The sequence below is a fragment of the Phragmites australis genome, chromosome 7 (genome assembly GCF_958298935.1).
Source record: "Phragmites australis chromosome 7, lpPhrAust1.1, whole genome shotgun sequence".
NCBI lineage: Eukaryota > Viridiplantae > Streptophyta > Magnoliopsida > Poales > Poaceae > Phragmites > Phragmites australis.
In genome coordinates this window covers 25,123,414-25,135,416 of record NC_084927.1, presented here as the reverse complement: position 1 = coordinate 25,135,416, position 12,003 = coordinate 25,123,414, and the positions used below count along the sequence as shown (strand labels likewise).

The 12,003-nt window shown below is 46.3% G+C and overlaps 1 protein-coding gene across 1 annotated transcript; it reads right to left on the bottom strand.

Annotated features, from left to right (window-relative positions):
* Positions 1-5,917: 5,917 nt before the first annotated feature.
* On the bottom strand, positions 5,918-10,280 carry LOC133924342 (uncharacterized). The gene is made up of 2 exons (XM_062369835.1): positions 10,109-10,280; positions 5,918-8,380 (listed from the first exon to the last, which is right to left on the bottom strand). The coding sequence occupies exon 2, from the start codon at positions 8,034-8,036 to the stop codon at positions 6,141-6,143; it is 1,896 nt and encodes a 631-aa protein (XP_062225819.1). The 5' UTR covers positions 8,037-8,380; positions 10,109-10,280; the 3' UTR covers positions 5,918-6,140.
* Positions 10,281-12,003: the final 1,723 nt, after the last annotated feature.

Below are 12,003 nucleotides of genomic sequence, written 5' to 3'. Positions count from 1 at the left end.
GTGGGAACGAGTGCAAAGTCAGCTCATCGACAGAAGCTACCATAACTAATGGCATCGCAAATTTGACTTTCTAGATACTTATGTGCATGATGCAGATATTTAAGTTTGTGATTATTTCTTTTTGAGTGAATTGTACTCAACATCAGGTTTTAAGTCTATATTGTCATTTTAACTAGGTTTAAATACATGTGGCATCTTGCATCAGTTTTTAGCTAAATATTCTCGTTTTTCACTACTTTTTAGCATTTAACAAGATGGACTTGCCATAGGCTCACATATCAACCACACATGCTGTGGAGGAATGGTCTTATAAGCCTCTTGGATATTAGATCAAAGACCTCTGCGAGCATAGTAAACTAATAAAATTTATGGTTATCGTGGATCTGTCGTGTTATAGAAATCCTTTGCAAAGCCAAAGGAACCCTTCGGATTGTTCGTGCCGCGGGAACGGTTCTAACAGCTGGGACGGGCAAAACCTTGCTGGGGCCTTTGAATAAAGACAGATGACACTAATTTAAACAAAGGCTTGTTGGAATTAGTGTCACCTCTCTGGTTAGTTACAGTTATACTATTTTTTATAGGCTGTACCTGACTATTCTCTATTACAGTTTAAGAGATTACTCATCCAATTGCTACATTATCTGCATATTCGAAGGTAATACAATACTATCCTAAGTACATCTAGATTATTAACAATCTTGACCCTCATGGTTATCGGTCGCTGACATTAATCCTCCCTTCGACCATGCCTTTGCCCTTTCCTCTATCTTTCACGTTGGACTTCGGTCACCCTCCGCTTAGACTTTCGAAGATCCTCGCTCGGCCACACCTTCGACGTACCTTCAAGTGACTCCATTGCGACATCGAGCGAAGCCCTTCGACCGAGCTCCAAAGGCCCAACCAAGGCTTTACCCGTCCTAGCTACCAAACTGGTTCCCGCGACGCGGGGAGTCCGAAGGGTTCCTTTGGCTTGCCGAAGGGTTCCTGCAACACAATAGATCCACGATAATTGTAAATCTTGTTAGTTTACAGTGTTCGCAAAGGTCTTCGACCCAATGCTTGGAGGGACTTGTGAGTGAAAGTGTATCTAGCCCTTATGTGTGATTTTGGTAATTAATGACAATATTTATGGACTAATAATGTTATTAAGAATTGTTAATATATTATTCCATACGTGATGTATGGAAGATTGAGCATGGATTTTTTATGAAATGTCATGTGGTCAAGACATATGCATCAAGATGAATGAGTTGTAAGTGTTGCTCGGGAGATGTATAAATAATGAAACATGGATTCGTTGAGAATTGCTATAAGTTCAAAGAAGTGTATCAAAGTCATTGAGATCTTAGTGATGCTCATAAGAGGAAAGAAAAACTCATAGAAGATTGACGATAAACGTGAATGCTAAGTTACTTGTAGAGATCAAGTAACTAAAGGTATGCCATTGTCAATAGAGTTTATGGACAAACCCATGTATTTTGTGCTTGAGAGTGAGTTAGGGTTATGATCTATAAGAAGATATAATTTGAATTGAAATCATATATGCCAAGAGTGAAGAACAAGAGTGGACTCCGTATATGATAAAGTGAATTCCTTGAAGATATCGAATACAAAGTAGTTTTTCTATGGTAAGATGGTGAAAGACAAGCAAGACTCAGCTGTGATGGACCATCCATGATGAAGGGTAAGAAAATAGCCTCGCACGGAAGGAACAAGACGGTGGTAAAGAGCGAATGAAGGCTTTGCGCCAATACCCTGGGAGGCCGTGGGAAGCTACGAGTGATTTGCATCAATCACATGAAGAATCAAGAAGAAATAGAATGGCGATGATATAAAAGTTGACAACGCTCTAAGTTTGAAAGAAAGAAACGATACTTGAAGGTATTCAAAGAGTCAATGTGATTCAAATGTGTTTATCTATGGAATTGAGTATAGGTATGCCGCACTATTAAGGGAGATGCAACGTGGAGTTATTTGACGTGTCTCAGTGCTCAAGAATTTCTAATCAACCCAAAGTGATAGTAAAACTAAAACCTATGGTAGTAAAACTAAAACCTAGATGCTAGACACTAAAACCTGTGGTATTCACTCTTTCTTTTTTGCACATTTGCATTGTTTTCCTTGCTCTTCATTGAAGCTATGGTAGTAAAACTAAATCCTAGATGCTATACATTATTCCCCCTAAACCACAGGACCACCAACCCTCCCTCCCACCTCATCGCCACCTGAGCACACCACCAGAAGCCCGTGGGGCTATGAGGATGGCGACGATGGGGCTATTTCTCCCCTCAATGGTGCCCCACCCTCCAGATCAGGGCGACGATTGGTGTTTGGCAAGATCCGTGGGTGGCAGGCCGGATCCGATCAGGTTCAACGCCGCCGATGCTGACCAGTGGAGGCTGGGTGCGGCTGGAGTGCCCCAGCAGACGGACCTGCTCGGGGACAACCAAAAGGTGGCAACGGTGGCATGCGGGTTGAAGGCCTGGGTGACTGCGGCGTTCGGGTGGCGGCCGCTCACGCCAGACGGTGTCAAATGAGACACTATGTGCGGCGGTTGCATGCTGCTGGCGAGTGGTCTCGCATGTTGTGGCGGCGTAGCACTACTCTGCGGGTGCGTGCGCAGCACCGTGCGGTTACTGGATGCGCCGGTGGCGAGCGGTGGATTTGCTCCTGGTGTCCAGAGGCTGTGAGGTGGGGGCATTGTGGAGGTCCTAGATCCGACGATGGCTTACTGGTGGTTAGGGGCACAGCAGCAACGGGTGGTCCCACTTTGCTACGACCATTCCGGTGAGGTGACAGTCAAGGGCAGCTTGGCGCTGATGGTGGTGGCGCAGAGGCCAGTCAGGCCAGCAGACGACGGGCTCAGGCTACTCCTCGGTGCCAAGCATCTACGTGTGCAATGCGAGCTATTTTTGGGTGGTGGTGCGGCAAAAGGAGGATGTCCTTGGGTTGCAGGGCGGTGCCGACCTCCGGTGGTGAAGTAAAACCGAGTCTGAGGTATGGTATCTTATGGAGAGGGTGGGGTGGCACCCGCACGCAGTGTAAGGGGCGATGACTGCAACAGCCTTGGAGGTGACCGGACTTGGTTGGTGCTTTGTCCGGTGAGTCTATGCGACACTGCAGCAGCACTGTGCCGATGGATCCCGCATAGCGACGGCCTTCTTAGTGCGGTGCGGTCTGCTTCGTGGTGCCCTTCCTACTCGGTGGCTTCTAGGGATCGGTGACTACGCGTGTGCATTATGGTTGGTGCCGGTGGCCGTGGTAGCTCATTGGCGGCCAGTCCTGCATGGCTACTACCGATTTCGGTGAAGGGTATTAGTGCTCGACTTCTTGGAGGTAGGAGCATTCCTCGTCCGCTGGTGGTGGGCCTACAGGAAGTGGTGGCTCGGCGGTGGCTCGTGGCTTGCTGTGCTCAACCTCGATGTGGTGGTGGTGGCCCTGTGGGGCACGATGGTGATGCTCGTCATTGTGCCGTGGCTCGTTGTGCTGTCTGGACTCATACAACTTGTGCGGCGTGGTCGCGTGATGTTTGTGGTGGTGTCGCGTGTGGTGGCGATGTGTGGGTGGTGGCCCACGAGAGTTGTTTTGGTGACAGTGTGCGGTGGCTAACCCTATATGATAGTGGCTAGTTCGGTGTGACGACCAAGGATGGCGCGACGACAAGACGACAGGTCATGGATTGTGGTGGCTAGTCCTGTTTAGTAGCGGCTAGTTTGGCTTGGTGCCAAGACGTCGGCAAGACAATGTGTGGCACAACACAGCGGTTAGCCCTGTATAGCAGTGGTTAGCTCGATGTGGCAGGCAAAGATACCATGCTGGCAAGGTAGCAAGTGGCAGCCTAGCTCGACCCTACGGCAGCCAGTCCTGCTTAGCGATGGCCAGTTCTACACGGGGGCAGCTTGGTCCCCAAGGTGACCAGGCGGGCTCGAAGGTAGTGGTTGGCATAGTGTGTCAGTGGTTAGGTTCCTCTCTACGATGGTTGGTCTCGCATGGCGACAGTCGATTTTGTGTGGGGGTGGCTTGGTCAATGCGCTTTCATGCAGGGTGGCGTTGTGGCGGCTTAGCAAGGGGGCGGTGGCGCGGCGACGGTCGATCACGCATGGCAGTGGTCGTTTTCGGCGCAAGGCGTCTGTGCTCAGCGACGTGGAAGGTGATGTCGTGGTGTTTTGCTTCTGTTGTCGGCGCATGTTGTGGTCCTATGTCCAACCGGCCGAGTAGATAGTTGCTACCGTTGATGTTTGTTTTGGTTGTTGCGTTTGTAATTTTCTCGTTTTTTTATTATAGCCTCTTAAGGCTATACTCTTGTGTTTTTTTCTGCTATATCAATAGAAACGGACACTGTCGAGTGCCGTTCGTTCAAAAAATAAAAGAAGCTGTGGTAGAACAGCAAAGCAACAGGGAGAACCAGCGCTCCGAAGTAGGAAGAACCGTTCTGTTTGTGCACAGTGCAGAACACAGCTTGAAATGAGAGGTGCAGTCGGATCAAATAATCTGTGCTGAACACTGGAGGAATGCATACATGTCTAAGCTGTGAACAAATAGAGATCTGTGATCTTACCACATAATCAGCAATGGTGTCATACCCAAGGACGACGTCAGCCAAGTTCTCTGCAGCAACAAACCATGCAAACTAGTTAACCAACATTGCATAAAAAAAACAGCACACAGATGGATTCTCTGGAAGCAGGGATACCTTACCTTTTGAGTCAGGAACAATGACAGACATGAGGGCGGCGCCCCAGTTCCTCCTTGCTGCATAGACCCCAACCATCTTCCTTGCTGCATACACCTTGATGGAGAAGTCTCCCTGTTCTTGAGCTCATAGATCCCAACCATCTTGCTGCATCAGCGCTGCTGGCCAATGCAAGGCAGAACAGCAAAGCAACAGGGAGCAGCACAGCTCTAGCCATTGGGGGCAACCCTGTTAGCACAGACTAGGGCGCACAATGCAAGAGGAGAGGAGGTATGGCTCTACTACAATGAGTAGTCACATATGTATATGTGTAGATGATAAGCTGATCTTCATCATTTTTCTTCTCTAAAGTCTTAAACAAAGAAAGAGGTCAGAACTTTCCATTCCCTGCTGGCATCCAAGCTTCTTTTTTCCCCATAGAGATCAGGATCTAGGGATAGTTTATGGTGGCTAGTCTCATGTTATTCATTTGATCGTTTACTTTATCTCATTATTCATCACATATCAGTGGCGGATACAAAAGAACCAATTAAATGGCTCATCCACCTCTCCCTCTTCTTCTTTCTCTTCCTCTCTTCTTATCAGTGTCTTTTCTTCTTTCTCTTCCTCATCCATGGCAAAAGAACTGTTGAGGGCTAGGGGGGCTTTTATTGGCTCCAAAGCAGTAGAGAAGCCCCTTGGATCCACTCCTGTCGCATATGACGTCTCTCGTACAAAGATCTGAGATGGTGCTAATCGTGCGCAGATGCTAGATCTATTAAGTGTGTCTTTTCTGCTTCTTGTCGACCAAATTTGCCTAATGGTGCAAGCTTTTTGTTCAGCCAAAATCTAAAGTTCAATCAAAATGAGACATCGAAGCGGTCAGCACTTGCCCAAACATGGTTTTCCAAATGATAAGAGCATTTTGCATTGACCATATAAGCATTCGAAATGCATGAATCAGGAGAAAGGAAGGATTCAGTAATTACGGAACTCCCCAGAACTATTCGGAGGACTCACCAAATTTCTTATAAGAATAATAATGTACAAACAGATAACAGCAGCATAACAAATACACAAATTTCATAACTGAACCGACATGCCAAAAGCGTTCAGAATAATTGCCACGGTCACCACTGTACAATGGGAAGTCCAAACATCTCAAAAACTATTCGGAGGAGCCTACAACGCTGTGACCAAACAAATTTCTCAAGAACAATAATGCGCAAACAGGTAAGAACAGCATAACAAATACACCAATTTTATTGCAGCACTGAATTCAACCGAACCGACATGCCAAAAGCGTTCACAACAATTGCCAGTCACCACTTTACAATGGATTAACCATCCATGGAAGTTGAAACATTTATCTAGACAAGAAAAGCAACATAAAAATTCAATAGGCAACAAAGTGCCTTGTTTATATACAAACAAACTGACCGAATTTGCAGAGGGAAAAGCGCTAGCTTCAAAGCTGTTCCACATCAGCATTCCTGAAGCTGCCACCGAGAAGTGACAGGAGGCCACCACCATGCACCCTACCCTCAGGAACGATACAACCTCCCTCTCTGCCCCCTTCTACCGGCTCAGATGACCAAGAGGGCATCATAGAGCGAGGAACCAGCACCTGAGGAGGTATCAGCGATTGGCTTCTCACCGTGCAATCGCAGCCTGATGCGGTGCTCATGCCCGAGGATGAGTGCTCGTTCGTCATGCTACTTGCCACGGTGGCCGATGAAACCACGATGCCGCTGAAGAGGCCTGGTCCAATCATGCTTCCTACGTTCTTCACCACCCCTTGTTCTCGCTGCTTCGCCATCAAGGTACCATGGGCGGCACAGAAGCCGCTCTTGCCACGGGAGAACTTCTCACAACCCGTGCTCCATGTGCACCGCTTGCCTCCACCGTGGGCTTTACAGAAGTCCGTGCTCCCCTGCGCGCTCTTGCCACAGTTATCAATCTTGCACCGCTTGCCACCGCCGTGCTTGACGCAGCAGTCAGTGCGGCCACGGGCGCTCTTGGTGCAGCCAGGCACCGAACAGCGCTTCCCTCCTCCATGCGCCACGCAGTAGTCAGTGGCCCCGTGAACGCTCTTTGCGCATACGCCGCCTCCTTCGAACATGCATCGCTTCCCACCACCGTGTGCTTTGCACAGAGGTGTGCTACCCTCTGCGCCTTTGCTGCAGCCATCGAAAATGCACCTCTTGCCGCCTCCATGCCCCTTGCAGTACAATGTGCTGCCCTGAGCCCCCTTGACACAATCCGGATACTGGCATCGGCGGCCACCACCATGAGAAATACACAGTCCAGCCTTCCCCTCGGCGCTCCGAATGCAGCCTTTCATAGTGCATCTCTTCCCACCTCCATGCTTGATGCACCGCCCAGACTTACCTCGTGCAGCTTTAGGACAGCCAGGATGTTCGCATCGGTGGCCTCCACCATGAGCAATACAATACTCTGTCTTTCCCTCTGCACTCTTGGTGCAACCAAGCTGCTCACACCGCCGACCACCTCCGTGGGCTTTGCAGTACGCCGAGCTGCTCTCAGCACCTTTATGGCATCCAGGCTTATGACATCTCTGCCCGCCTCCGTGAGCAATACACAGCCCTGATGCGCCTCTTCCACCTTTGGAGCACCCCTTGAACCTGCATTTCTTAGGATGTCGGGAATGGCTACGTTGGTCTGATGTGGTTGTTGCAGTGACAACATCAGAACTCACACCAAATGAAGACTCCGTCATGGCAGAAGGCTCAGGGCTGAGCGGAAGGTGATGTTGAAGATGATGAGTGTCATTTTTTATGTTGTGCATGGGGTCTAGAGAATCCTGGGTTTCTACTTGGGCCTCATTGACATCAGAAGAACTGATGGGGGGAGCAAAGAGTAGGGACGGCATGTAGCCACCCATGTTCCTTACAGTAGCAGATGTTGAGGCCTCATCAACTACAGCAAAAGAATGAACTGTTCCATTCGGTGCTTGCAAATATTGAATCGCTTCTGCACCATCCATCTGAAGGCCAAGCCTCAGCATCCCTGGATCAGTGGAAGGGAAACTCTGGCGAGACGACCTCTGAGCTTGTTTTGACTTGTGTACTCCAGTGGATTGACAATCTGCGGAATAAAAGTTGGGTGTTGGACCCAACCCAAGGACTAAGCTGCTGCCATCATCTCTCACTCTTATGTCATTCATTCTCTGTGTATTTTCGTTACCATGGCCACAATTAGCCATTGCTGGGCCCAGGCAGTCCATGCAGAGTGTACTTTGGCCCAGGTTATCCATGATGGAGCTTGCCGCTGAGCATCCCGTTAACACAAAGGGGTCATTCATCAGAGATTGGTGTGGGATGTCCACGAAGCTGTTATCCATCACGGTTAAAAAGTATGCCAATGGTGGGAAAGCAAACAACACAAAACACTGGAGAGCTCAAGAACAGGGGCCTGATGATCTTTCTTGCCAGGCCAGCTGAACGGGTACTGATGATCTTTCAGACACAGACTGTACAATAGACGAAATGGAAGAATATCAGCAGGAGTGTAGTACCAAAGCAACCACCACTGACAAATCCTGATGTGTCTGCACGGTCCATAGTTGTCTTGTTTCTGGGGAATTTATGATGCAAAACTGCGCCACTTCCCCAGCACTAAACAATATATCTGGTAGTCGACATCAAGCATAGGCAGGAGCATCCAAATGCTTTGCGGTTGGACAATCTTAAATTATAAAAAAAACAGTGTTAGTTAAAATTCAGATATTAACTATATTGCTTGACATGATCTTATTTACTAACTATCAGTAGTATGATAGCCTAATGCCCAAGACAGTAAAATTGCAGTCGTATTGTTTACGGAAAGATGAATGCTTGAGTCCATACAAGGAGACCAACATATGTAAGAAGAAGTAATCAAGGGTTGGGTACTTTGGAAAAGAACTTTAATTATGAACTGATATAAAGCAACAAAAACCAGCACTCAACAGTTGTACCAAACTAGAACTTCGAGGTGTTTGACAGACTGAACTTTTGTACAAAATAATCATTGAACATGGGTAATTAACACGAGTAAAATCTTTTTCCAATGCTGAGACAAAAAAAAGAAGAGCCACCAGTCACTTAAGAATTGCAAGCAAGGATTTGTGGAAATGATACGTAGCGCAAGAATTCACACAAGTGAAATTCTGAGTACTAGGATATTAACAGAATCTCTTCCCTTTCTCATAATCACTCTTATTAGGCACCCTGATGCTATCTTTGCTAGCTTGAGCGAATCAATGGTTTTACCTACCTTAGTCTTGAAAGGGGTTTTACACTTTTACCTCTCTAACCCAGTGTTCCTTGTTAGCTTATGATAATGAATAAATCAGTGAAGCTCCAAGCTGTAATGTTTTGCCCTTGGAAAGGGTAGTAGTTTTCTTGTAATCTAGTATCTCACTTCAGTTCACACCCCAAAAAAAGGCCAGCTGGCACTAGTTGCAGCACAACATGAACACATTACACTACCAACAGAAAGAACATCAATGGCATCGTGCATATGATACAACAAAACCGAAAAGTGTCAAGAATTGAACCTACCTATAATTAAGCACGCACGCTAAGGTTCTCCAATCTCCATGGTAAGAAACACCCGATGACAACGAGATCATAAATCTAGCAACAAGTCAAAATACAAGTTCGCAGGTTGAATAGTTGGGTTCAGGGTTCTAATGTCCAAGTATTTAACGATTAGCATACTGAAACTCCCTTGGATTTAGGAGCCATGACCGTTTTCTTTCCAATAAAATGAACAGCAAGGTCTAAGAGACTAAGAGAACAGCCTTTGTGGAATGACAAAACAAACTGCTATCAAACATGTGAAGATGCTTCACATAAACGTTCTAAGTTGTGAACTCCGTACCAGTTAGCACCTATGCAGTTGACAAACGGGAGAGAGAGAAAAACAAACAGTAGCCGCAGCAATCTATCTAGTCTAGTGTACTTGTAACTATCAGAGATATCAGGGGAGGACAAGGAAAAGAAAAAAAAAAGAAAAGGATGTCCTTTATCTATGTAAACATGGCTCAGAGCCCCAAACCGTCTCAATTGCAGAATGCCCCAAAACAAGAAGCTCAAATTCTCCAAAAACAGGAACCGCCTACTCCATCCTTAGCCTTAAAGAAACCCCCCAAATTCCTCCTCCTCACGAGAAGGTAAGAATAGCTGGGCACAGACAGAACAGATCTGACAGAATCACCACCCAACAGGAGATGGCACTCAGGAACGGAATTCCTTCTCCAACCAATCAAGACATCAAAAGAGAGGTAACCTGGAAAGGGACTTGGGACCAATCATAGCCATAGCACCATGCAAAAGGGAGGCGGAGGAAAGAATACGTAGCATGCATACAAATCGTGGAAAGAGGAAGGAATCGAGAAGAGAGGAGGAGGAGGGCAGGAGCGACGGTCACCTATCGCACGTGGTGAGGAGGGGACGGGCTTGCCGCAGGTCTCGGCGGAGGAGGAGAGCGCGGAGGCCGAAATCGCCGAAGAGGAGAGGGGAGACGGCCGGGCGGGGAGTGTTTTGTTTCGGTGGACTGCCCCGTGTTTTGTTACGGAGTGGGGTTGACGCCAGACGGCCGGGTGGATGACGGCGGGATTACCTGGCAAATCTGTTGGCTCCGCTCGGCCTCGGCGGCTTTGCAAGCCAAGCTTCATGTGCTGACAACAGACTGCTGGCCGGGTTCGTCCATACAGGATTCTCATCGGTAATCACTTAATTATTATGATTACCGAATGATTCGGTTCGAATCGTAATTAAAAACTAAATGGTTACAGATCAAACTCAAATTTAAAATTAAAAAAAATAAAACGTGGACGAAAGTCGATTTTTCCTATCGAATTTAACCAAATCATTGCCCGGTTACTGTTGCCGAGCGATTTTTAAGTAAAATGTATTTATAAACCTTGGTTCATACTCTATAATGTGATGTTTCACGCCACCACCTAATAGCAGTACTACCTATTTTCCTCAACTAAAACTATGATTATTATGATCCATTCTATAGAGCTCTAGCTTTCAATCATACGTTAAATTTTAAAGTTGTAGGCTATAATAGAATAGTGTAAGTTATAATTTTAATCTAAATTAGGTATAATATGATTTAACTAAATACCATCAGTGTATTATAGCTTAGCTCTATAAATTTTTAAAGCTCTACTAAACAAGACCTATAAAAATAGATTTGATATAGACCAACTTAATTCCTCAAGCAAATTCCTTATTTATCAAATTGTAGGACCGAAGTCCCTGTCTTATGAGAAGGCGTGTGCAGACGGGGGATCGAGCCCACAAATTCCTTATTTATCTCGAGAAGTTTCACTAATCCCTTATTTGTTATTTAGTGTCTTATTCAGTGGGGTTTGGAACTTTTTTACAAGATAAGGGTCTGATTAGTTACTTGTATGAGAGTAATCTGGCTCAATGGATGCATATAATTTCAGAGAGAAATGCGTTTAGTTGTCTATATACACCGTTTCAACCTAGACCAGCGGATACAAGCTCCTTCATCCACTCATGCAGGCGGACTCATTTATCAATGTCAAAAAAATCATTTTTATACGAGCAACCAATCACAATATTAATTCTTGCATTCGCTCATACAAACTTAGATACGGTCAACCAAACAGAAACTCAGCTTAACTTATCCAGACAGATACAACTAATCAAACATTATTCTTATCAATGTCACAAAATCATCTTCATACGAGTAACCAATCACAGTCTCAATTTTTGCATTCGTTCATACGATCTCAGATTCGGTCAACCAAACAGAAACTCAGCTCAGCCTATCTAAACAGATAAACAAACAAAACACTCTTATTTTCAATAAATATAACTTTGCTCAGATAGCTTCCTCACAACCTATATATGATCCATAAGAGCCAAACTCGTACAAATAATCGATCACACTACAAGTGTGGCCTTTTAACTTCTAAGACCACCTAAGTTGAAAATAGGACCAACTCACCATCTCCGATGAATACAAAGCTCCACAATATTTCTTTAGTAGAGGTTATTGTTTATATGCTTGATCTACCTCGTGGTCTAGATTTTGAAGATGGCATAGTTCTAGACACTGGCGGAGCCCAGTGGAGACCAAACTGGGCTTTGGCCCCCCTTCCTCCATGTAAATCTCTCTCCATATGCATGTCCAACAACCACGCGTAACACACAAGCTGAATCCACTGTGCCCCACAACACCGTGTGCCTCTCCCGCACAGCCCACGCCTAGTTGCACCGGCCAACTACCCACACGAGCCCCCACCTCTGGGCCACGGCAGCACCTGCCTGTGCATGCTCCCA